The following is a 25,748-nucleotide window of genomic DNA, read 5'->3' as shown; positions in this document are numbered from 1 at the left end:
AAATTTATCTTTCGGGTATTTTATGGCCATTTGGCTCCATTATTAACTACTACCAGTCTCCCCACGCTCTCTGTGTGTACATAAAATCTTTAATCTTCAGAGAAACACAGAGCTCTCGTTTGGGCTTACCAGTGCGCAAAGCAAAAATTAAGCATTAGATCCGAATGCACAATGAGAACATGCCTTTTCTGTGGTGGCTCCCTGTTTGTGGAATGCTCTCTCCAGGAAGGTTCGCTGGGTACCTTCATTATACGTATATCTATCAAACGCCAGGCAAAAACGTTCCTCTTCACCCAGGCTTTTGGCAGATTAAACATTTCTTTTTAACTTTGCTGCTTTAAATGTACATTCTGCAGCTGACCACCTTTGCAATGCTTAACTTTGAAATCTTTTAATACAGTGTTTCCCAACCTTGGGTCTCCAGCTGTTTTTGGACTACAACTCCTATCATCCCTAGCTAGCAAGACCAGTGATCAGGGATGATGGGACTTAATAGTCCAAAAGGTGCTGGAGACCCAAGGTTGATAAACACGAGTGCTGGATTTACGTATAAGCTAAACAAGCTATAGCTTAGGGCCCCACTCTCTTTGGGGCCCCCCAAAAATTTAAAGGAAAAAACCAAACCTGGATGTACATTTCCAAAATATAAGATAAAAAAAACAAATAAAATAAAACCTACCTACAGCAACAGTGTTTTGTGTTGTGTAGGCTCCTATGATGTAAGTAATGTGCCCTGCCTGCTAGCCTCCTCCCTAAAATATCACTGGTTTGCTCATTTCTATATATAGGGTGCCAACATTCTGCATGAAGGATGTGGGTGGCGCTGTGGGTTAAACCACAGAGCCTAGGGCTTGCTGATCAGAAGGTTGGCGGTTCGAATCCCCACGACAAGGTGAGCTCCTGTTGTTCAGTCCCAGCTCCTGCACACCTAGCAGTTCGAAAGCACGTCAAAGTGCAAGTAGATAAACAGGTACTGCTCCGGTGGGAAGGTAAACGGTGTTTCCGTGTGCTGCTCTGGTTCGCCAGAAGCGGCTTAGTCATGCTGGCCACATGACCCGGAAGCTGTATGTCAACTCCCTCAGCCAATAAAGCAAGATGAGCGCCGCAACCCCAGAGTCGTTCGCGACTGGACCTAATGGTCAGGGGTCCCTTTACCTTTTTACATTCTGCATGGACTGGTTGCATGGCAACATCCGCAAATTACCATATAGCATATATCCAACACAAAAAACAGCGACAAAGGACAGCTGAAAATATAAAGGGCCCCATTGCCTTCAGTAGCTTAGGGCCTCATCAAACCTAAATCCGGCCCTGGGAAACGCTGTTTTAATATAACATTTTAGCTTCCTGTTCATTACATTTGCTTTGAACGTATACACTTTGGCTTTCTCCAGCGACGTTTCACTCCGGATTTAACTGGTGCAAACCGTTTCGAGACTTCCCCCCAACCCCACTTGAAATTATAAAGCGGTAATAGAAATAATAATAATAATAATAATAATAATAATAATAATAATAATAATAATAATAGTCATCCCCGCATCCTGCTCCTGACGCCACCAGCTCTCCCCAACGAGGCGTAAGCGGCGCGCAATGGGCGGAGACGCCGGGGCGGAGCGCAAAGCGGAGCAGCAGCTACTGCTGCGGCAGCCGGCCTCGCTTTGCGGCAAGGGCGGGCTTGTGGGCGGGCAAGGCCTGATGCAATCTCCCTGCCGGGAAGCGCAATCCCCTTCTTGAAAAGGAAAGGGAAAGAGGAGGCGGCCGCCACCTGTCTGGTTTCAGGGGCGCCCGGCGCTTTACGCAGGAGCAGCAATGTCTCTGGAGATCCTCAAGCAGACGGGCGCGCTGGCCCTGGGTGAGTTTGTGTGTGGGGTGCGGGTGTGTATGTGTGGGTTCCCCCCCCCCAAGGATCGCCCGGGATGGAAGCCTTCAGAAAAAAGGCCCTGGCATCTGGCAAGGGCAGGCGGAGATCCTGTCTCATTCATAAGCAATAATAATAGAAATAATTCACGTTGGGTGACATGGTGCAGCTGAAGAAAGGGCCCAAGAACAAAAGAACCGCGTCCTCCTCCTCTTGCCATTATAGGAACTGCAGCCCTGGCCTCGGGTAAATGAGGGGCCCGCCATCTCCTCGCGCGGTTCGTGCGCGCGACCCCGCAGTCGTCGGAACCATATTTCAAGGCCACGAGTCGTTTGGCTGCGCGCTCCGGGCGCCCTAGACCTTTCCTTCCCCATCGGCAGCTGTTTAAAAAAAGATCAGTTGGCGGCTGGTGTTAAAAGGATTTAAAAGGCCAATTATAGACACCCCTCCCCTTCTTCCCCTGCTTTCCTTGGAAAGAGGCGCTGCACGCGACTGTATAGGTTTGCTGGTGCTTCGGGGCAGGGGACCTTTTCTGTAAGTCACCCATTTCCCCTGCCTGCTCTATAGCCACGTCCCTTTCCCCCACCCCCTTTGCAACGCAGGAAATCGATGCGAGGGAGGATGGGCTTCTGCTGCTGCTGTCTCCTTCCAGCCAGCCTGTGTCGGGAAAAGCGGTTTGTAGCAATGAGTTAAACAAATGCAGCTTACGAGAGTCATCCTTTTGGAAAGTCGGGGTTCAACCTGCCAGGCATGTTCTGGCGCTTGGAAACGGGTCTCCTTCCTTCCTTCTATATTACTCATGTTGGGTGGGGTGTGCCGAGCGACATGTAGGCACAAGGAGAAGCTATACCATAGGCTTGGGGGGTGGGTGGGGAGTTATTAAATAACAGATATTTAAGAGGAACGACCCTCACCACCCCAAAAAAGAGCCTAATAAGGACTCAGTAGCACCTTAGAGACCAACTTTGTTCTGGGTATAAGCTTTTGTGTACATGCACACTTCTTCAAATACATGAATGTACATGAAAACTTATGCCCAGAACAAACTTAGTTGGCCTCTCAGGGGTACCTTTACCTTTACCTAAGGTGCTGCTGGACAATTTTTTAATTTATTTTGACTGCGTCAGACCAACACGGCTACCTACCTGAATCTGGAAGGTAAAATAGAAACAGCTAAAGACATAGAGGTGGAGGGGGAAACAAACAAATCATTATGGATAATAAAACAGAAACTGTACAGAGTCTACTATTTAGAGCCAAAAAGTCTTTAATACTGGGCTTGTTTGGGAAGGATGGTGCCGCAATAGAAAAGCTTGCTCTACCTCACTTGGTGAGGGCCTTGAAGAAGGGTCTCGGATGCCTTATTATATGCTCCCTCCACACCTACTAACGCCATTCTGTTGTGTATGGGTGGAGCTGTTTGGGCTACTTAAGAGTTGTCGCTCGAGAACGAGTTCATTGGTAGCCATTCCAGAGAGGAGATTAGCACCTTCTTCTCTGCATGCGCCCCTAGGCAAGTCCGATCCATCGACAGTCTCCATCTTTAGATGTTGGACTGCCAGCTCCCTTGAGCCCCATCCAGCCTGGCCAGTGGCCGGCTGTGAAGGGAGCTGAGATTCTTAGAGCCTCCAGAACAGCAACAGATGTTCCCCGCCAGTTTTTAGAGGTTGGCGAGTGCAAAGCAACAGTTTTGTGTACAGGTAAGTGGATCTCTTGTGTGGTGTGTGTAAGACTCCTAATTTCCATGCCTGCTTTTACAGGAGAGGTCTATGTCTCTGATCGAGAGGGAAGTGACGCTACTGGAGACGGGTCACAGGAGAAGCCTTTCAAAACTGCTCTGAAGGTACCTGACTAGCCCAGTTTAGGTTCTCCATTCCCCCCCCCCCCGGAGTTCACATCCAAGGCCAATCAGTGGGCTTATTCTGTGGCGGTTCCTGAGCTTATGGCAGCTGGAAAGTGCTTGGTGCAACAGTGCTTGCAGCAGTTTGCGTAATGTTTGTGATTGCCTCCTTCGTGCATCCTTAACATTTGTCTGCACAATGGGGTTCCAAAGAGCGTTCAAAATTTGCCATGCACATTTTGGGAGTTGTAGCCTTGACAGTGCAATGTCTGCCCCTGCTTTTAGAACTAGCTGTCTTAATAAAATAAAATAAAACTTATTTCATCCTTTTCTCTTTTTAAAGGCTTTGCTGTCTGCTGGAAAGGAGCCGTTTCCTACGATCTACGTGGACTCGCAGAAAAAAGACGAGGTTGAGTATTAATGGGTGTTTTTTTTCTGCCTTTTCCACGGTGAAAGGATTTGGTTTTGGTTGGCAGGAGGTTCAGGACAGACAAAATATAGAGCCTGCATACCAACACACGAGAATTTGCAAGATGTAGCGATGGCACTCACTCAGTTAGCTGTAAAGGGGGATTAAACAAATTGATGGAGGATTAATCAATGGTGACAAAAAGGTACCTGCGACAAAATGTTGCAGCGTGGAGTACTCTGTTCACTATAACAGTCAGCAAGCCACACCCTTTCCCTGAGACTGCATTTTGTTCTCTTCCTCCTCCTGCTTTTCCTAATATATTGTGTTTCTGCAAAACTTTGGGGTTCTCTCAATCTTGCTGGATAACTCCTCTTGTCCCTGGATGGTGCAATTTTGACAGTGTAAATAATTGCACTTATTTGTCTGAACATTGGGGAAAGGGGATGATAGCTCTGAGGAACTTTTGAGTCATCTGGTCGGCTACTAGATCAACCCTGGGGTTTTATGTTTTCATCGGAAAGTGAAAGTGTAACTCCCTTATTTTCATCTGCCCTAGAGATGGGAAACGATTTCCAAGACCCAGTTGAAGAATGTCAAAAAGCTGTGGCACCGAGAACAACAAAAAGCTGAAGCTAGAGAAAAGAAAGAGGTAAGGTTTGCAAACGTTGCTCCTTTTTCTTGTGGCACCTTCAAGACTCCCAGTGGAGGTTTTTAACAATCAGTCCTTCTCTCCCTCCACCCCCCCCCCGGGAATTCTGGGAACTGTAGCTCAAATGGGGCCTTAATGCTAATGTTCCCATTGGTTCTAGTGTTCCCAGATCACTCCCCACACGCTTGCATTCAGAGTAGAGTCTCAACTAAACCACTCTTTAAAACAATCCGCAGGAAGAAGATCTCTTGCGCCGTGAAAAGAACTTGGAGGAAGCAAAGAAGATTGTCATTAAGAATGACCCCAGTCTCCCAGAGCCCAAATGTGTGAGTAAAGCTTGAATGCTTGTGCAGACAACCTTAGCCAGCTCTTTTCGGGTGGTGGGGGAGAGCACTCGTAAATGGCATATGCTAGGGTTACATACTCCGCTAACCCAGAAATAACGCTTCAGGTTAAGAACTTTGCTTCAGGATAAGAACAGAAATCGTGCTCTGGCGGCGCAGCAGCAGTGGGCGGTCCCATTAGCTAAAGTGGTGCTTCAGGTTAAGAACGGACCTCCGGAACGAATTAAGTACATAACCAGAGGTACCACTGTGTAACAATGGCTGCTAGCCACAACGGCTATATTCTACCTCCGCTGTCGGTGTGCCTTTGAATACCAGATGCTGAGAATCGTAGAGTTGGAAGGGACTTCAGGGATCATCTAGTCCAACCCCCTGCAATGTAGGAATCACATTTGGGGAGAGGACTGTTACACTTGGGTCCTTCTTTCAGGCTTCCTCTAGGCATTGGTTTGACCAATGTGAGAACAGAATGCTGGGCTAGATTGACCTTACGGCCTAATCCACAAAGTCTCTTTATGCTGTCAAATTATGTAAACCTCTGGATCCATGCCTTAACACAGATTAAAATCTCTTCTTCAGTCCCAAGCATGCCCTGAAATAGTAGTGGGGAACCCTTCCCTGATGGTATGACTGGATGCTTATCTTCTTCTTTTTTAAAAAAATTATTTAATAGATTTTTCGATAGAAACATCAACCGCAAAAGACACATACAACAAAAACCATAATAACAGTAATAACACAATTTGACAATTCAGATTTGGATACACTGATATACCTATGACTACACCTCTCTCTCCTCCCTCTACTTCCCACCACTATCCGCCTTACTGCTTAAGTATTCGTTCCAGATTTCTTCATATTTATCCATTCTTATTTTGCATCGACATGCAATTCGTTCGTATGTAGCTAATCTGTCCATATTATCAATCCATGTGCTCAATGGAATCTTTTTGCGGCTCTTCCAATTCATCAAAACAAGTTTTTTTTGCTTCTAATACAGCACGGTACATCCATTTTTTTGACCCCTTGAAATCTCCCATGTTTCCAGAATATAATTTAGAATTAAATTCAGTGCCCCTAAATAACAATTTCTTTTTATTACTCTTGCTATAAATATCCTCACCTCGCACCAAAATGATCTTATCATCAGGTAGTTAATCAACATATGTACTAAGTTCACATTTTTACTTCCACATCGCCAGCAAGGCAACTATCTTCTTTGGTGATCACTTGTACCCGAGTAAGATTGTCTTCCATGAACACGGTTTTAATAGTGAGTCCGTAAGTGACTGTGGAGGCCAATTCTGGATCCACACATCCTTCCAAAGTGGGGGCATTGGTTTCCGGGTGGAAGTTTATCACGGTGTGGATTTGCCAAGCGTGCCTTCCTCCTAGCACATTTCTCCCTTGTGTCCTGAGTTCGAGTGTCTTCAAAGCCCATGACACCTTTGGTAAAGGCTGTTCTCCAACTGGAGCGCTCACAGGCCAGTGTTTCCCAGTTGTCGGTGCTTATACTACACTTTTTTAAAGATTTGCCTTGAGAGAGTCTTTAAACCTCTTTTGTTGACCACCGGCATTACACTTTCCATTTTTAAGTTCGGAATAGAGTAGTTGCTTTGGAAGACAATAAACAGGCATCCACATGACATGAAGAAGTGTGGATTAAAAAGTAGTCTTATACGCCAGAATATACAGTATATTAAAAAGTTTGGGAGGAATTCCCCCTACTGCTCTTCAGCCTCGAAAGCCTTTTTCATTTTCCTATAGTCTCTAGGATTAATTTCCCTCTGAGGAAACAGACTACATCCAGTGAAACGAGAAAAGAGCCGGCATCTCGTTAGGGTTTTTAGTTTGATTTATAAGTTATATATTTTTGTTTAACTCGTCACATAGCGATTTAGGGGTTCGCACCCGAATTTTTTGGATTTGAGTTTAGTTTAGTTTCGGTTTATATCCTTATAGTATCTCCATCTCGTTTCAGGGATTGTCACGGCTGAGTTCTTTATACTTTTTTGGTCTTCCAGTACACTGGCATTCATTCGCCTGTCTTCCCTAGTGATGTGTAAAAAAAAATTATCAGCATGCTCCAACTTAGGCCCCCACTACCTGAGAGACTGCCTCCTTCCCTATAGACCTTGGGTGTTAAAATCAGCAGAAGGGGCCCTCATAGTAGTTCTGCTGCCATCAAGTTTTTTGGGAGATGGCATTCTCGGGCAGCCCACGAATTGTAGAATTTCCTCCCCACAGAGGTGCACCTGTGCTATGCAGCTTTCTGCGAATGCTGAAGCTGCACCTCTTCAGCACCTGAGTGAGACGTGTTCCTGCTGCTGTAATCGGTTTTAACTGTCGCTGATACCGAATTTCCAATTGTTGTAACTCCACCCTGGAACCTGCTGGTGAAGCGGGGTTTCAGAAATTTGATGATGGTGCTTTAGGGCTTTCTTTCCAAAAAGCGTGCGTGGGGTTGCAGCCGTCACGTGTCAGCTGTGGAAAGTGACCTTGAGTGCTTGCGTCCAGGCAGGCTGCCAAATTTAGCTAGCAGAAATGCATGGCATTGGCTTCCCAGCTCACCGAAAGGTTCCACCTCCTCTGGCAGGAGAATTGGACTGGAAAAAAAGATTTTTTTCTTCCACCAAAAAGCAGACCAGGAAATCCATCTACTGGTAGATTTTGACACATTTGAGGTTAGACTCAAACATTTGCACCTTGTCTCGTGACATAGATTGGTTGGTCCTGATACAACTGGCAAGATTTGGAGTTTTTCTAATGTGTCTTGCTTTGCTTTTCATGTGTAAGGTACTGTAAATGGTATCTGAGGAAAAAAGGAAGAACATGCAACAGGGTGGATAAAAATCAACATTTTTTTTTTTAAATGGATTTTTTAAACATTTAAATCGGATTGCTTTGATTTAAATCGGAATTTTAAAATAAAATGCTTTTGGAGGATTTTTTTTTTTTGTAAAGGTAAAGGGATCCCTGACTGTTAGGTCCAGTCGTGGACGACTCTGGGGTTGCAGCGCTCCTCTCGCGTTACTGGCCGAGGGAGCTGGCGTACAGCTTTCGGGTCATGTGGCCAGCATGACTAAGCCCCTTCTGGCGAACCAGAGCAGTGCACAGAAGTGCCGTTTACCTTCTCACTGGAGTGGTACCTATTTATCTACTTGCACGTTGACGTGCTTTTGAAGTCACATTATAGTCCAAAGGCTATTCATCAGGAAATAAGGATTTGTTTTAAGTTTTTCATGTGTGCTAAAACTCAGTCTGGTTTAAAATAAATAAATAAATGTTTAACCACATCAGTTAACAAACATGGATACATATGCTATAATGTTATTGTTTTAGTTAAATAAATTGTTTAAATTGTTATTAAGGAAATGATTATTTTTCCCCTTCCAACGAAGTACGGCAGAAAAAGTTGTCCAAATAAGCAGTTAACTTACTAAAGCTCACAAGAATTTCATAATTACCTGTCTATGTATTTCTAATAGTTTAACCAAATCAGTAATTTTTGATATAACTGTAAAAACTACTCTTAAAATTTATTATTCCAAAAATGAAACCTTCCTCTGGTTGCAAATATTAAGATTATACCAGCAAGAATGTGTCCTTTTGTAAAAAAAATGATTTAAATCGAGTCTTACTGACTAGTGATTTAAATCATGATTTAAATTGTGATTTAAATCAATTTGATATAAAGCAAATCTACCTTGACACGCAAGGAGAATTTCTTCCATATTCTTGATGCAGTGTTAGGCAAGCAATCTCTGTTTATATCTTGATAATAATTTCAAAGAAAAAAAAACTTACTTGGCTGCTTTCTAACAGGTGAAAATTCGTCACCTAGAGGCCCACAGAGGAGAGAGAGTCAAGGTCTTTGGCTGGGTCCACAGGTTGCGTAGACAAGGTGAGTGCCATGTTAAAAGGAACCAGTTCTGTAAAGGGGGAACAACAAACTCTAGGACCACCTGTAAACTGCCCCTCAAAAGGATCGAAGCCTAAAAAAATTGTGAGAGAACTAGGGGAATTAGTCAGAAATTTCCCAGCATTGTTGCAAAACTTCAAGTTGAAGCTTCCTTAGGGAAAGGCAGTTTAATTTTGTACACTGACGTAGTTTGTGGAAGGTATCTTATCAAAGCAGCCTATCTTTAGTTAAGACTTGGGCTGCTGTTTCAGAGCACTTTCCCCTCAGAAAACGACTCAGTTCTTAGCTTGCATGCATTTGGGTTCTGCACAGAATGCGACACTCCTTTTTTAATTTCATGGGCCTTTCAGCTCCGCTGTTTGCAAACTGAAACCAATAATTCAGAGCTGAAGCTTTGCACCTCAGTTAGCTAAACTTCCTTGTGAGGGCGTAAGGTCCCCGGTGAGCTCCATAGTCCTTTGCATCTGCGCATATAGGCTTATTTTTATGCATATTTTAAGTAATACTTTAATGGGGTTGTTGTATTGCATCTTGAATTATGGATGTTTATATTTTTGTGTTTTTGTACTATGCAAACTGCTTAGAAGCCTATTTTGGCATTAAGTGATTAATAATAATAATAATAATAATAATAATAAATTTATAACTTATACCCCCGCCTATCTGGCTGGGTTTCCCCAGCCATTCTGGGCAGGTTTCAACAGAATATTAAAAACACGATAAAATCAAACATTAAAAACTTCCCTAAACAGGGCTGCCTTCAGATGTCTTCTAAAAGTCATATAGTTGTTTATTTCCTTGACATCTGATGGGAGGGCGTTCCACAGGGCGAGTGCCACTACTGAGAAGGCCCTCTGCCTGGTTCCCTGTAACCTCACATCTTGCAATGAGGGAACTGCCAGAAGGCCCTCGGTGCTGGACCTCAGTGTCCAGGCAGAACGATGAGGGTGGAGACGCTCCTTCAGGTATACTGGGCTGAGATCGTTTAGGGCTTTAAAGGTCAGCACCAACACTTTGAATTGTGCTCAGAAACGTACCGGGAGCCGATGTAGGTCTTTCAGGACCGGTGTTATGTGGTGTTGGCGGCCACTCCCAGTCACCAGTCTAGCTGCCGCATTCCGGTGATAACATAGTGATTGCAGCAGGCTCCTTGACTTCACTTGTTTCTTAGAACACCCTGGAAGGCTTGGCTTGTTAGGACTTGGCTACATTAGTTAAAAAAAAACCAGTGTTTTGAATGTGGTATAAACATGCGACAGCAGATGGAGCTGGAGAGCAAAAATTAAAAATTGCGATTTTCCATAGCTTTTTTTTCTTTTGTTACAACAATTTAATTTCTGACTTAGTTATAGCCGGGTTTTCCCTGTGTGTAGATTCATCCTTAGTTTCTCTCGCTCGCTCGCTTTCAGTCTTCTCACACTACATTTGACGAGTGTACAATCTGTGTACACAGTAGGCGAGCTACACAAATTAACAAGTACTGTATTTTTCTGTCTATAAGACACCCCCTTGTATAAGACTCTCCCTATTTTGGGGGCCTCAAAATTTAGAAAATAGGGGGATTGAGCTTTTGGGGAGGATTATTGGGGGGTGGGAATGCCGAAAATCGCTCACCCGCCAGAACGCAGCACACAACCGCTCGCGCTGCTTAGAATCTCAGGTTCGCGTGAGCAATTTTTTGTTCCGGCGGGTGAGTGATTTTCGGCGTGGCCGCTCTAGCCAGAGCATGGCCGTGCAGGGGCTTCGCCGGCTTCCCACAGCTGGAAGCCCAACCGGCCGATGAATCCCAGCGAAGGGAGGCGGTTGATGAGGCCTGGAGAGAGAGCGCAAAACAGCCAGCCAGGCACCCTCCTCCATAAAGGAACAGTGCCCCGCCTGTCCTGGGCAGAGCATAGGAGCCCGCTTACAACCTGTGACGGATTGGCCCTAGAGTGGAGGAGTTATTACCTCCCGGCTCAGAAGGAGTTAATCCACCTTCATCTTAACTGACAGCTCATCCTTTGGGGGCAGGGCGGTCCCCGGTTTAAAAGGAGGGAACAGCCGTTTTTGGCAGTTGAGAGGGAGGGTGTGTGTGGAGACAGGGAGGAAGAAGGGTGTGGGGCCAGGATACTGGTGGTTTAGGTTAGGTTTAGAAACTATAGATCGAAATATGTTTCTGTATTACCGCAACTAAGATTGTGAATGCATGAATCTTTAAAACAGCTATGTTCTCAAGAAAATAAAGTTCAGTTCTTTTTGGTGCCAAGGAGGAATCGTCATCATTGGTCCAGCAGGGTATCAAATCCCACAGAGGTGTGGACTCAAGAAAGGGCAAAACTTACCTGAGGAAAGGGAGGTGATAGTTTGTGTCCTAGAGTCACACAGAAAAGGGTTTAGATGGTGAAAACCTAGAGTGCCACGAAGTTGCCAGAGTGGTGAGGCAAATCGAGACGGGGGGGGGGGGGATCCGAGCTGAGGGAGGCCCTTTACTGTAGGCAAGAGGTTGTTCATTTAAGTAACCCAGAGTAGTGAGGATACCAGGCCACGAAAGCTGGAAAAAGACTCTCATTACTATTAAGCCCTTGAAGTAAGGGGTTTGTTTTGAGGCGAACCAAGTGGAGGGGGGTTGGTTTCACCCCTGTACCCTTTTGGACACGATTTTAGTAATTGAGAGGGTGGGGTTCGTCGCACAGCCGCTGTACCGTTCAGGCTTGTGCCTTCCTCCCAAACTTTCACCTCTCCGCAGGGAGCACTTGCAAATCGCCAGGGGTCTCTGTTGGGGGATGTGGGGAACCAGTAAATCATTCTCTCCCCACCACAACCTTTTGGTTCCATTTGCGTCGCAGAAACCACCTATCAGCTCCCCGATCGCTGCCAGCGTGATTAATGGCGGCGATCAGGCAGCTGCAGCGTGAGCAGCTGTGTGCTACGTTCTGGCGGGTGAGTGATTTTCTGGATCCCCCCCCCCCAAAAAAAATCAAGCGGCCAATGCCAAAAATTGCTCACCCACTAGAACAAAGCGTGAGCCTGAGTTTTTAAGCGGCAAATGGCCGCTTGATTGTTGGGGCGCGGGAGATGCCTCCCCAGCACTACCCGTGTATAAGATGATCCTAAATTTTGAACCTCATTTTTGGGTCAAATCAGCTTGTCCTATACATGGAAAAATACAGTATACACCCTTTTTCACACAAGCACTTGTACAAGTGTTCATGATAATATGTGAACAAGCTTGTTCTCTCTTTCTCTCCATGCTTCTTTCATATGCAGTTCCAAGGTCTTCTCCACAAAATAAATGCATATACAGTATTTAAGGTGTCGTGGGATTCTCTCTCTCTCTCTCTCTCTCTCTCTCTCTCTCTCTTTTCTCCCTTGGAAATATTTATCTTCCCTGTTTTGTTTTGTTTTGTTTTGTTATTTAATAGTAGAAATAGTTTTGATGGTTTGGGATGGAAAGGGGATGAAGGATGGCTTTCAACAAAAGGAAATTTAAATCCTAACACTTAACACTTCTTCTTTTTTGCTAGGGAAGAACTTGATGTTTGTTGTATTAAGAGATGGCACAGGATTCCTTCAATGCGTCTTGTCAGACGAACTGGTAAGCTGCTTTGAACTGTGTGTGTGCCTGTGTGTGTACTCTCCCCTCTTCTCTCTCTAACACACACACACACACACACACACACACATCTTGCTTTTACTCTTCTTCCACTCCCGGGGCCACAGGTTTACAAAGAGGAAATACGTAGAAAGAGACGCTGAGAAGGAGGTCTGGGTGCGCAGCATCCTTGGGTCCCTTTCATAGGCCAAGGATGATGGGAGTTGTGGTCCAGCAACGCCGTGCAGTCAACACACATTTTGGAGAGGAAATTTAATAATGTTCCGATGTGGAAAGATTAGAAGAGGACACATTACGACCCAGCCCGTCCCAGTTCTGGAGTGCTCTGTCCTCAGAACCTAGTGGCCCACCAGAAGTTGAGTGGGACGAGATGGCAGAGATCATCCAACACGGTGCATTACAATTGCTAAAACAGGCAGAAAAAAATAATAATTAAGTGGTCCATCAAGATCTCTTAAGACCCTCAGCAATCTTCAAGTGGTCAGTTGAGAAGAAAGTTTGGGAACCACTAAGAGAGAACAAAAGGGAGTGATGGGAGCTGACGGCATTCCATTGTTCTCGAACGGAATTCTATGGATCAAACATGGCTGCCCCAAGTTCTTGCATGTTTTTTTTTCTAGACAGCTCCTTCTGAGAGCAATGGAACATTGTCAAGTTCTCTTTCTCCCTGGAGGAACTTGCTTCAAGGTGAAAATGGCAGTACGAATCCCGGTGTGCTAGCTCCTCTGTGATATCTGGGATTTTGCAGAACAATTTAAAGGGGTGGGGGGTGGGGGAGTGGCAGCGCTGAAACCTGCCGACTGCAACCCGCCTGGACTCGGGATCTGATCTGCATCATGAATCTGCCCACATCAAATCAGACGAATCGTCTTTGGAATTCACAATCTATGGATTCCTCCTCCATCCCTAAGCAAGAGACAACTCTTGGCTCTCGTGATGTAGCATTCTAAGTGTGCTCCCATCTGCTCTTTAAATTTTTTTTTTAAAGAGGTAAAATCCTAGCCCACACATCCTGAATTTCCCCCTCTGTTTCTCTCCCTTCTAGTGCCAGTGTTACAATGGAGTCATCCTCTCAACCGAGAGCACAATTGCTATCTATGGAATGCTCAACCTTCTTCCAGAAGGCAAACAGGTGAGTACGGGAGTCTGCTTGCACTCTCCTTGCTCCTGCCAAGGGAAGGGCTCTAGCTTGGAGGTGTAGAGCGTTTGCTTTGCTCTCCCGTTTGGCATTTCCTGGGGAAGCCCCTTTTTTTCTGAACCCCTGGAGAGTCGCTGCCAGTTGAAATGGCCTCCCGGTTCTGCCGGTAGTAGGGAATGTTTTGACAGCGAGAAGAGTGCTCAAGACACGCAGTTTCTGCCGCTAGCAGCTGGAAGTCATTTAGTCCCGAAGACCTTAGACTGCATAATTCTGTTGACGATATAGCTCTGATGTGGAGATGCGAATGCAAACAAAGCTGTGGGTTACCTCAGTTTCAAAGCCAGAAACGCAGCATGCATTTAAGTGCTGCTGTAGCCCTGTGTCAACATCACACGTGTTATTCACCTGCTAAATATATTCCTTGAAAGTCCCCCGACACCCCGCCATCTCAAGAACAAAAGGACTGCCAGGCTGCTTAAATGGGTCCAGCGCTGAGGGCCTTCTGGCGGTTCCCTCACTGTGAGAAGCCAAGTTACAGGGAACCAGGCGGAGGGCCTTCTCGGTAGCGGCACCCGCCCTGTGGAACGCCCTCCCATCAGATGTCAAAGAGAACAACAACAACAACCAGACTTTTAGAAGACATCTGAAGGCAGCCCTGTTTAGGGAAGCTTTTAATGTTTGATGGATTATTGTATTTTAATATTTTGTTGGAAGCTGCCCAGTGTGGCTTGGAAGCCTAGACAGATGGGCGGGTTATAAATAATTTTATTATTGTTGTTGTTGTTGTTGTTGTTATTATATTATATTATATTTATTATCAGTGAAGGAAAGAATTTATTATTTCTACCCCGCCCATCTGGCTGGGTTTCCCCAGCCACTCTGGCTGGCTTCCAACAGAAAGGTTAAATACATTGAAACATCAGTCATTAAAAACTTCCCTAAGCAGGGCTGCCTTCAGATGTCTTCTAAAAGTCAGATAGTTGTCTATTTCCTTGACATCTGATGGGAGGGCGTTCCACAGAGTGGGCGCCACTACCGAGAAGGCCCTCTGCCTGGTTCCCTGTAACCTCACTTCTCACAATTAGGGAACCGCCAGAAGGCCCTTGGCGCTGGACCAGTGACTGGGCTGAATGATGTGGGTGGAGACGCTCCTTACAAATTGGCAGGAAATGAAATCTGTAATATGAACCAGCAGGGGGAGCTCGTGGAGTTATCTAGAGAAAGAATTTAATTTGCGTGAGAAATAATGCCTTGGCCTTTGGGATATGTTTAGTACTAGACATGTTGCACTATTCACTCAGATATAATGAATAAAACAATGCAAAATCACACTGTCAGGGGACGCCTCCCACACCCAAATTCTTGTTTTCTGAATCTCCGGCTCCATCTGAACTGTTGATTTAAAGCAGTATCAGACGACTTTAGCAGTCATGGCTCCCCCCCTCCCCCCAAAAGGAAAGAATCCTGGGAGCTGAAGTTTGTTAAGAGTGCTTGGTACTCCCCTGTTCCCCGCCCAGAGCTACAATTCCCAGATTTCCTTGGGAAGAGGGACTGGTCGATAAACCACGCTGTAAAGGGAGTAGGGAGTCTCCTAATGAACCTCATCTTCTCCTGACATTTGCACATTTAGCTTAAAGATAAAGACCTGCAGGAAGAGTCTTACAACTGTGTTCAACTGATTGGGAAGCCTGATTGCAGGAAGGTTTCAGCTTAACACGATTAGAATTCCCTCTTTGTGTGGTCTTTTGTGTGAAGTTCAGGAGAAGAGAAAGGGCTTGTGTGGACCTTGGAAGGAGGAGGGGCTTGCAGGTGTGTCCCCATCCCATTTTCATCTCTGCATGTGGACTTTGGACCACCTGATGTGCTGTTGTTTGCTGGTAAAGAGGGTAAAGGGACCACTGGGGTTGCGGCGCTCATCTCGCTTTATAGGCCAAGGGAGCCGGTGTTTGTCCGCAGACAGCTTCCGGGTCATGTGGCCAGCATGACTAAGCCGCTTCTGGCAAACCAGAGCAGCGCACGGAAACGACGTTTACCTTCCCGCCAGAGCGGTACCTATTAATCTACTTGCACTTTAGACGTGCTTTTGAACTGCTAGGTTGGCAGGAACAGGGACCGAGCAACGGGAGCTCACCCCGTCACAGGGATTCGAACCACTGGCCTTCTGATCGGCAAGCCCTAGGCTCTGTGGTTTAGACCACAGCGCCACCCGTGTCCCTGTTGTTTGCTGGTACAGAGAGCCTTGTTGGTAGTGAGTTGCAGGTGATTTTAACAGAGCATAATATTTGTTTCTCTTTCAACCCATGCACATACCCAACCACAGGCTCCAGGAGGCCATGAGCTGTGTTGCGACTACTGGGAGCTCATTGGCCTGGCTCCCGCTGGTGGGGCTGATAACCTTGTCAATGAAGAATCAGATGTGGACGTGCAGCTGAACAACCGGCACATGATGATTCGAGGAGAGAACATGAGCAGGATCTTCAAAGTGCGCTCCGTGGTCGTCCAGTGCTTCAGGGATCACTTCTTCGACCGAGGGTATTACGAAGTAAGTAGATCATCTACTTTGGCTGATCTTAAAGGAAGGCTCTCCAGTCTCTGGGGTCCCCCTTCCCACTCAAAGAAGTACACCTGCAGCCTTTTATAAAGTTATTATTAGCTCTTTTCCTCTTTCTTCTTTTCTTACTATTTTCTGTTTGGATTTACCTTGGATCCTGAATGCCTTGGTACTCAAGACGTTTTGGTTCCCAAACGCTGCAAACCCGGAAGTGATTGTTCCGGGTTCGCAAATGTCGTTTTGGAACCCGAAAGTCCGAAGAGGCTTCCGCGGCTTCTGATTGGCTGCAGGAGCTTCCTGCGGCCAATCAGAAGATGCAATTTGGTTTTCGAATGTTTTGGAAGTCAAACGGACTTCCGGAATGGATTCCCTTCGACTTCCAAGGTATGACTGTAGTTTGTTTTCCTATAGTTGCTGCTGTTGTTATTATTTATTAGATTTCTCGCTTGCTTTTGATACAGCAGACTACGTCTGCCCTGTTCTTTCTGATCTGTACACAAAGAATCCAACATTTAGCTCTCGGGATTAAGTTAGCTCTTCTTGGGGGACAGGAAGTGGTGTTACTCAGTACATCCATAATCTCATTTCTGCTTCCCTTCTAGGTCACCCCTCCAACGCTGGTCCAAACGCAGGTTGAAGGAGGCTCCACTCTGTTCAAGATGGACTATTTTGGCGAAGAAGCCTTTTTGACACAGTCCTCCCAGCTGTATCTGGAAACTTGCATCCCTGCACTGGGAGACACTTTCTGCATAGCCCAGTCCTACCGAGCAGAGCTGTCTCGGACCCGCAGGCATCTGGCTGAGTAAGAGACCCTTTTTGTGGCAGAGCTGGGGAACTTTTTAGCCCATCAAATACTCCTGAACTACAACCCCCATAATCCTCAGCCCTGTGAATGGCCAGGGACGGTGAGAACTGAACAGTAAGCCTGCAACTTGCGCGCGCACACATTTAACTTGTGCGTGTTCTGATTTGGCAAAACAAAACCAAAACGAGAAAATTAAAAAGGGGGTGAGCACCCAGGAAAAAAGACTTTGGCGACCCCACCTGCCATTGACTATGTACGATTTTGGCTTTAGGCATGATACCCAAAACTTAGCCCCCATGTATGTAGAGGGCTTACTGTAGTTCAGCACCTGGAGGGCCAAAGACTCATCACACCTGATTTATGGGGCAAAACAGTGCTGTAGCGTGGGTTGCTAGTGCCCAGGGCAAAACAAGTACAGTATTATCGGCACCGCCAACTGATACGCTAGAACAAAGGGGCAGTAGATTATTGCTGCTGCTTTTTTCTTTTGAAATGTTGTTCCCCCTAAGAATTTTGCGCAGAGTATGGTTTTGTGCTATTTCAGAGCAAGTAAGGAAGTGGCCTGCAGGTTGTTAGTGACAACTGACTGTTGAACACTTTGTGTACGTCGACTTAAAAAAAAAAAAGTATTTGACTGACTGGGGTCATGAGGCTGAGTTGCAGAGGCTTTCGGGCCTAGCCTTGTAGGCTTTTCATAGCTGCATAGAAGGGAGAAGTTCAGTGCAGGTGGCTCTTCCGACCTCTGCAGCAGCGCCACGAAGAGACGGGCATCCGCCTATCTTAAAATTGTGAGCCACGTTGAGTCCGGTTTAGCGCAGTTCCCATGTTGTGATCTCAGTCTAATAAGCCACCGTTTGCAAGGCTCTGTTTAAAGAAAAGGTGCTCAGCTGGTGTTGGGTGAGGAGAAGCAATTTGCAGGCAATAAGACCGCGAGTTCCCAACCTGTTTTATACTGAAGGCGTCAATGTTCTTCTGCAGATACACACACATTGAAGCAGAATGCCCTTTCATGACATTTGAAGACCTGCTGAACCGTCTCGAGGACCTTGTCTGTGATGTAGTGGACAGAGTCCTGAAATCCCCTGCGGCTGACATGCTTTATGCCCTCAACCCAGTAAGTGGCAGCGTGAAAAGCAAGAGTTCTCCTCCTTTTACTTCAGCGTCTTTGCTTCTAAATCTTCAGGGACCCAAGGCAACCCAAAGTGGCTTACAACCAGAGCTTTTTTTAAAAAAATGTTTCGGGGTGGTACTCATTTTGACTCGAGAAAAGCACCATTTTATAGTTCGAATCGGGGGGGGGGGGAAATAAATACAGTAAATGGACAAAAGTACAAAAAAGAACATGCATTACCTCATATTACGTAGCCGACAGCTCACAGTAACTTCCACATCGGCATGAGGTTGTGTGCACTAACATCTCATATTGAAACACTTCCCCTCAATGAGGCCAAACTTTCATCAGTAAAACACCACACATCCACATTCCACACTGCTTCACACATTAAACGCTCGCTTCCATCTGAGGCTCAGGAAACACCGTGACAGGAAACGAGGCCGCCATTGGGGTAGCAACGGAATTGACGGTTCGCCGTGCTAGAGAAGAAACTAAAATTTTAAATATTTTTAGTTTCTTCTCCCGTTAGATTCACAAAACGTTTAGGGGTATGCATACCCCTGTGTCGTCCCCCAGGAAAAAAAACACTGCTTACAACCCAAATAGACCTACTTTATACTGTTAAGCTGATCAGAGCTCCCATGTTGTGAGGATGGTTGGGGTACAAAGATGGTGAAATAAATGTGTATTTTATTATTATTATTATTATTATTATTAAGTTATTTGTATACTTTGGTCCACAAGCTACCATAACTTGCCTTTACAACTTTGGGAGATTGGCAGGACAAATTGTTGCTTTTGGGATACCTCAGGCCTTTTCCTTCTTCTGTGTTTGCAGAACTTTGAGCCCCCGAAGCGCCCCTTCAGGCGGATGAACTACACAGATGCCCTTGTATGGCTGAAGGAAAATAACGTGAAGAAGGAAGACGGCACATTCTACGAATTTGGAGAGGTGAGCCTCTTGGTTCATTGTCCAGCCTGCTTTTGCCCACTTCTGTTCCTTAAAAATCTGTTGCATTACTTGCTAAGCGTTCTGTGTGGGGCTGCCATGCAGAAGAAGGCTGTTCGCAAACCTCGGCAGAATTCTGCATCCAAGCAGTTGACCAGGAAGGCCAGTTAAATGGAATATGTGACTCCCAAGTTAACAACAGCTACACTGGCTTCCAGTCCATTTCCAGGTGGAGTAGACAGCAAATACAGTTCTGTGTTTCTACTTCAAGTCTCCCGCCTCTTTTTAAGGGATTCCCCCTCAAATATTTTATTGTATTCCTGTAAACTATGTAGGTTCCCCTGCCTCCCCACGAAAAAGCCTGCTGGTGCCTCTCTCTTGTAGCTGTTTTAGCTCTCAGGCATATTAGGAGAATGAGTTTGCTATTAGCCTATAGCAGAAGAGTTTGGATTTCATATCCCGCTTTTCACTACCCGAAGGAGTCTCAAAGCGGCCTACATTCTCCTTTCCCTTCCTCCCCCACAACAAACACTCTGTGAGGTGAGTGGGGCTGAGAGACTTCAGAGAAGTGTGACTAGCCCAAGGTCACCCAGCAGTTGCATGTGGAGGAGCGGAGACGCGAACCCGGTTCCCCAGATTACGAGTCTACCGCTCTTAACCACTACACCACACTGGCTCTCACAACCTGCAGCCTTGCACAACCTGGTGCCATGCAGGTATTTTGGATTCAAACTCGCATCAGCCCCAACCCCGATTTGCTTCTCGGCTTCCGGGTGACAAGTGGTTTGAAAAGGCACTCCAGCATGTATATCTAAGCACATATTGCAGGTAAAGGAACCTCCAGCTGTGACCCAACTACAACTCCCATCATTCCAGGCCTTGCTTGCTGTGGCTGATGGGTGTTGTAGTTCAGCAACACCTGGACGGCCAAAGGCTCCCCAACACACCTGATTTGTTGGTTGCCTAGTCAAACAACAGGCGTTCCAAATCGCAAGCTGAGTTCGCAATCTCCATATAAATAAGTAACGCGAAATGCCAGGGTGGCTCGAGAAACAGTTTGGCCCCTTGAGCAGGGAAGTGGCTTAATGAACGGAAACATGGCAGAGGTGTTCTTAGGCAGTAGATGAGCTAATAATAAGTCTTGTTCCCTGTCCGTAGGATATTCCAGAGGCCCCCGAGAGACAGATGACGGACGCCATTAATGAGCCAATCTTGCTGTGTCGATTTCCTGCTGAGATAAAGTCCTTCTACATGCAGCGCTGCCCCGAGGATACCCGCCTTACTGAATCTGTCAGTTTGCATTCCCCACACACGTATCCCATGCAGGGGCTGAGCCTGGGGAGGGACGGAGCTGTTAGACATCTTCTTAATGGGTGTTTTTTGCCCTCTGTTAAAAGGCTCCGTAGATACATTTTAAGAGAGGCGTGATCGTAAGGGTTGTCAAGCCGGTTAGAGGTTCTCGCAACCAGTGCAATCATTAGAGCAGAACACGCCTCTCGAGGCAAGTCTTGGTTTTAACCACGTTAAGAGGCTGATGCACAATGTCATTGAGCTATACTTTTAAGGCAGGGCTTTCCAAACTTGGGTCTCTAGCTGTTTCTGGACTACAACTCCCATCATCCCTAGCTAGCAGGACCAGTGCTCAGGGATGATGGGGATTGTAGTCCAGAAACAGCTAGGGGACCCAGGTGTGGGAAACGCTGCTATTTAAGGGTTACATCACACATGCATGAGCATCCCTTGATTTCTGGCACTTGCTGAATGAGGTCTGGTCAGAACAGTCTGCAGAATAGAAGTAGTAAGGCTGCGTCATGTCAAATTGCAGGTAGGAGGGTTGCTATGTGTTTTGAGTGTTCCCTGCATGTAGTAATTTAGCACATCAGAGAGAGCTATGTTAAATTTCTTTCTGATGGGCTCGTTTTCTACATGCAGGGGAATCTCTTTTAAAATATGGTCAGGCGTTTAAAAATGGCTGCACCTGAAGTCTGAAGTGATAGCTTAGAATTCTGCCACTCAGTTCTGTGTAGAGTAGCTCTTACTCCATAGAAAAAACCATTGTGTGTTTCTAGTGACACATAGGTTCTAATCTGTGTTGGCTCCTGTATATCAAGGGGTCAGCAAACTTTTTCAGCTGGGGTGCGGTCCACTGTCCCTCAGACCTTGTGGGGGCCGGACTATATTTTGAAGGGGGGAAATGAATGAATTCCTATGCCCCACAAATAACCCAGAGATGCATTTTAAATAAAAGCACACATTCTACTCATGTAAAAACACGCTGATTCCCAGACCATCCGCGGGCCAGATTTAGAAGGCTATTGGGCCAGATCCGGCCCCTGGGCCTTCGTTTGCCTACCCGTGATACAATCTCTGCTGGCCTTTGTGGTGCTGAGTGCCTTCCATAAGCTTTAGATGATGGCCCAGCTGCATTCCTATCTGGACTGGGATAGCCTAAATTCTATCATTTATGCTCTGGTAACCTCTAAGATAGGTAACTCCAGCACATTATATGTGGGGCTGTCTCTGAAGACTGTTCAGAAATAATATTAATAATACAGTGGTACCTCGGGTTACATACGCTTCAGGTTACATACTCCGCTAACCCAGAAATGACGCCTCAGGATAAGAACAGAAATCGTGCTCTGGTGGTGCAGCGGCAGCGGGAGGCCCCATTAGCTAAAGTGGTGCTTCAGGTTAAGAACAGTTTCAGGTTAAGAACGGACCTCCGGAATGAATTAAGTACATAACCAGAGGTACCACTGTAATAATAATAATTTATTATTTATACCCCGCCCATCTGGCTGAGTTTCCCCAGCCACTCTGGGCGGCTCCCAATCGAGAGTTAAAAACAATACAGCATTAAATATTAAAAACTTCCCTAAACAGGGCTGCTTTCAGGTGTCTTTTAAAAATAGGATAGCTGCTTATTTCCTTGACATCTGATGGGAGGGCATTCCACAGGGCGGGCGCCACTACTGAGAAGGCCCTCCGTGTCTGGTTCCCTGTAACCTCACTTCTCGCAATGAAACTTCAGCTGGCGCATTCAACGGTCAGGTGGCTCACTGGGGCAAGATGGTTTGAGCATTTAATGCCAATCCTGGTCTGACTGCGCTGGCTGCCGAATAGTTTCTAGGCCCAAATTCAAAGTGCTGGTTTTGACCTATAAAGCCATCAATGGCTCAAGACCGCAATACCTCAAGGACCGCTTCTCCCCATATAAAGTGACCTGGACCCTGTGATCATCATCTGAGGCTCTTCTTCATGTCCCTCCTCCATGAGAGGTCGGGGACACACACACACGAAGAGGAATGTTTTTGCTTGGCGTCTAAAGATATGTAATGAAGGCACCAGGCGAGCCTCCTCGGGTAGAGAATTCCAAAAATAGGGAGCCACCACAGGCCTTCTCAACTGTGTTTGTTACTATGGTATGCACGTTTGTGTTTTTATATTGTAAAACACACTGTGATCCTCTGATAAGAGGTGGCATAGAGAATGAATGAATGAATGAATGAATGAATGAATGAATGAAAGCAGCTGATGCCGCAGTCCTCAAGGGATGAAAATGCATGCTTTGAACCAGCCTGGGAGCAGAGGCAGGGAAAGGAGCTGTGCTTTCATTCCAGTTGTAGTAAGTCTCCCACCCACCTGGGAGCCACAGAAACTGGGTTTGAGGAAATGCCTTAAATGGTCCAGCAGCTAATCTGGCTCTTGCTTAAAACTGTTAAACATGCTTCGTCTTGCCTCTTTTAAGGTTGATGTGTTGATGCCTAACGTCGGCGAGATCGTTGGAGGCTCGATGCGTATTTGGGACAGTGATGAGCTGCTGGAAGGCTACAAGAGAGAAGGCATTGACCCCACGCCTTATTATTGGTACACCGACCAGGTGAGTGTTGGTGGTCTTGTTGCTTTCTGCCAACTGTTGCAGCGCAGCCACGATGCTCAAATGCAACACATAGGCCAAGGCAGGCAACAACAAACATTTGGCGGGCCAGTTAGTCTTTAAAGGGCTTAAAAGGTTTTGAATTTCACGTTTTCCAGCTGGCTTTTATGTTTGCTGAGTACAACCAAGCCAGAGGCAGTGATGAGTCTAGGATGTTATCCCCTGATCTTTTGCGCTGGGAGTTTCCCCGGAAGGGTGTCTCGCCTATTTTGGACTGTGGACACCACATACGGCCATGCCTCTTCATTTGAAACCATGTCAACATATTCGCAAACCCATAGCATGCTGGGTAAGGAGGACGGAGGACCGAGAAGGGAACCGCTCCTCCCTCCTGGCAGCTTCTGCCCTCTCTTACGAACTGCTGCTCCTTCAGATTCTTCTGAATTGCAACTTGGAGGCTCATCTGGCAGGAGGAATTTGAATCTCTCTCTTGTTTAGGGGCTGCCTCCTTTTTCTCCAGCTGCTGGGTGACCCAAGTGGTCATGCTTGACACATTGTACGTTGCAGTTGGCTGGTTTCTGTGGCAGGGGGTGGCTCCCCTACCCCCACCCCACCCCTCCACGCTCTCCGAAGGAGCAATTCCTTCCGATTCGTGCAATTTCCCCATTGCCATTCCTGACACGGAGTTCTGCTGTGCCGGCTCAACTGTAGCGTTCAAAACCTTGGGGAGGCGTTGTCTTTCCTTAACCTGTTCGTTTCATAATTTGCTGAACTGACGCTGGTTTTGAAAACGCCGTGTGTCTAGAGAGCGTGGGCCGATCGGGCTGATCTTAACCCCAGCCGGTGACCCAAGGCGGCAGCACGTCAGGGCTGACAGAGGGGTTGTAGGTGGAGTGCAGGGGGCAGATTTTGTTTGCGATTACCAGCGCTAGGCAAAAGCTTGAGTTGCTGGTGCCCTCCTAACTGCTCGCTTTGGTGCCACTGCGCCACTTTTGAGGATGAACTGGGGGTGTAAATGTAAATAATTCTGGGTATGCTGGCGCTAGGGCACTGCTTTTGGGATCAGGCTGCGAGATGGCTGGAGACAAGCATGTTTGTGGGTGTTCTGCTCATAGGGTTTTCCATCTGTCCGTCCGTCGAGTGACTTGTTGCTTTCTCGTTTCGCTTTGCAGCGTAAATACGGCACGTGTCCTCACGGTGGCTATGGCCTGGGGTTGGAAAGATTCCTCACCTGGATCCTGAACAGGCACCATATCCGGGATGTGTGTCTGTACCCACGATTTGTCCAGCGCTGCAAACCTTAACCAATACTGCTCGGCGGCAAAAGTCCAGCAGTCTTTAAGCAAAACCCTCCTCCCCTCAAGCTCCGGAGAGCAACATCTCATCATCCTTATAAAGCCACCCTGACAGGAAATCCAAGAGATCAACTTCTTTTCCTTTTTCTACCTCCAACCTTTTCCAAATGAGAATCTGGAAATTTGAATTGCAGTCCACTGATTTCAGCAAACCTCCCCCCCTCTCCCCCTTGCCCAGATTTTCTCCCCTCATCAATCCTATTGATATATTTTAACTTATTGATTGCTAGGATAAACAAGCAGTGTGCAGTACTTAAGAACTGCACTTCCGTAGCAGCGCAGAGCCCATAAAATAATTGGGTCGTTTGGTAAAAAGGAGCCAGAAGCAGGGCTTCTGAAAAGGGAATATTTGAGTTTTCTCCCCAAAACAAAATTCATTAGGAAGTGCACAATGTAACATAATATAATTTCTCCTCCACAACACAACACTCAGCTTGGCAGAGGGATTCCTTTTTCGGTGACTAGAATGATAAAAGCATTATAGTTTAAAGAACCACCCAATTGAGAGGAGAACCCAAACACTAGATACCTTTTGTCTCCTTCCTTGAAAGTTTTCAGCCTGAATTCTTAGACGTGGTGGCTGGGCAGAAGGGGGACCCTTTAACTCTGCCTTGAAAATTTATTTAGAGAGGCGCATTAACAAAATGCTGCCCTAAAGTTACTACAGCTCTAAGCTGTAGTAACCTACTTTTTCCTAATGGGTGAGATTAGGGTGGAGAATATGATGGCCTCTTTTTTTAGCCTTTCATGTGAAAATCATTATATCTGCATTTTGAACTTGGCACTTATTGATGACTTCACTTGCCAAATAAGGATGGCTGCTGCCCAGGCTCCCAGTTCCATCAAAAGGTTTTCTGCAAATGTTCTCTTGGCAGAAGCCTCTTGTATTTCACACTCGGTTAAGTTGCTTTTCAACGCGCCTCTTGTTACGTAGTTCAGAAAGATGGGCTGGTACAGCTTGCATTCCAAGAACCCTGGGAACTGTAGTTTTGAGAAGGTGTCTGATCCTTCTCTTGCTCATCCTACCCACTGAATGTCTTGGTTTCTTAGGAAAGAGGGGCCAACGGAAAATTAGAGGAGCTTTCAGGTGATGAAGCTGATTGATGTCTTCGTTGCTCCTCTTTCCAGCAAGTGCTGTGAAAATGGTTTTTAGTTATCAGAATAATTTAACAGGGGGGGGGGGGATGACGACACTAGGGATGCTCTGGGTTGTTGCTGTAAGACCTTGCCTGGTCATATTTCTCTTATTCTTCTCACTGTTAACATTTTTGTGATGATTGTGCATGCCTTGTTTTCAAAGCTGGTTGGATCTCGCAATCAATAAATTCATAGCACTGGA

At 46.2% G+C, this 25,748-nt stretch overlaps 1 protein-coding gene across 1 annotated transcript; it reads left to right on the top strand.

The window, feature by feature from the left end:
- Positions 1–1,812: 1,812 nt before the first annotated feature.
- NARS1 (asparaginyl-tRNA synthetase 1) lies at positions 1,813–25,748 on the top strand. The gene is made up of 15 exons (XM_033164157.1): positions 1,813–1,855; positions 3,622–3,704; positions 4,045–4,110; positions 4,670–4,762; positions 4,999–5,088; positions 8,932–9,010; positions 12,532–12,602; positions 13,666–13,752; positions 16,079–16,300; positions 16,912–17,111; positions 18,093–18,228; positions 19,067–19,180; positions 20,336–20,467; positions 22,926–23,057; positions 24,227–25,748. Exons 1-15 carry the CDS (start codon positions 1,813–1,815, stop codon positions 24,356–24,358), a joined length of 1,680 nt encoding a protein of 559 aa, XP_033020048.1. The 3' UTR covers positions 24,359–25,748.

The sequence above is a fragment of the Lacerta agilis genome, chromosome 11, assembly GCF_009819535.1.
Source record: "Lacerta agilis isolate rLacAgi1 chromosome 11, rLacAgi1.pri, whole genome shotgun sequence".
Taxonomy (NCBI): Eukaryota; Metazoa; Chordata; class Lepidosauria; order Squamata; family Lacertidae; genus Lacerta; species Lacerta agilis.
This window is presented reverse-complemented; position numbering and strand designations above follow the sequence as displayed.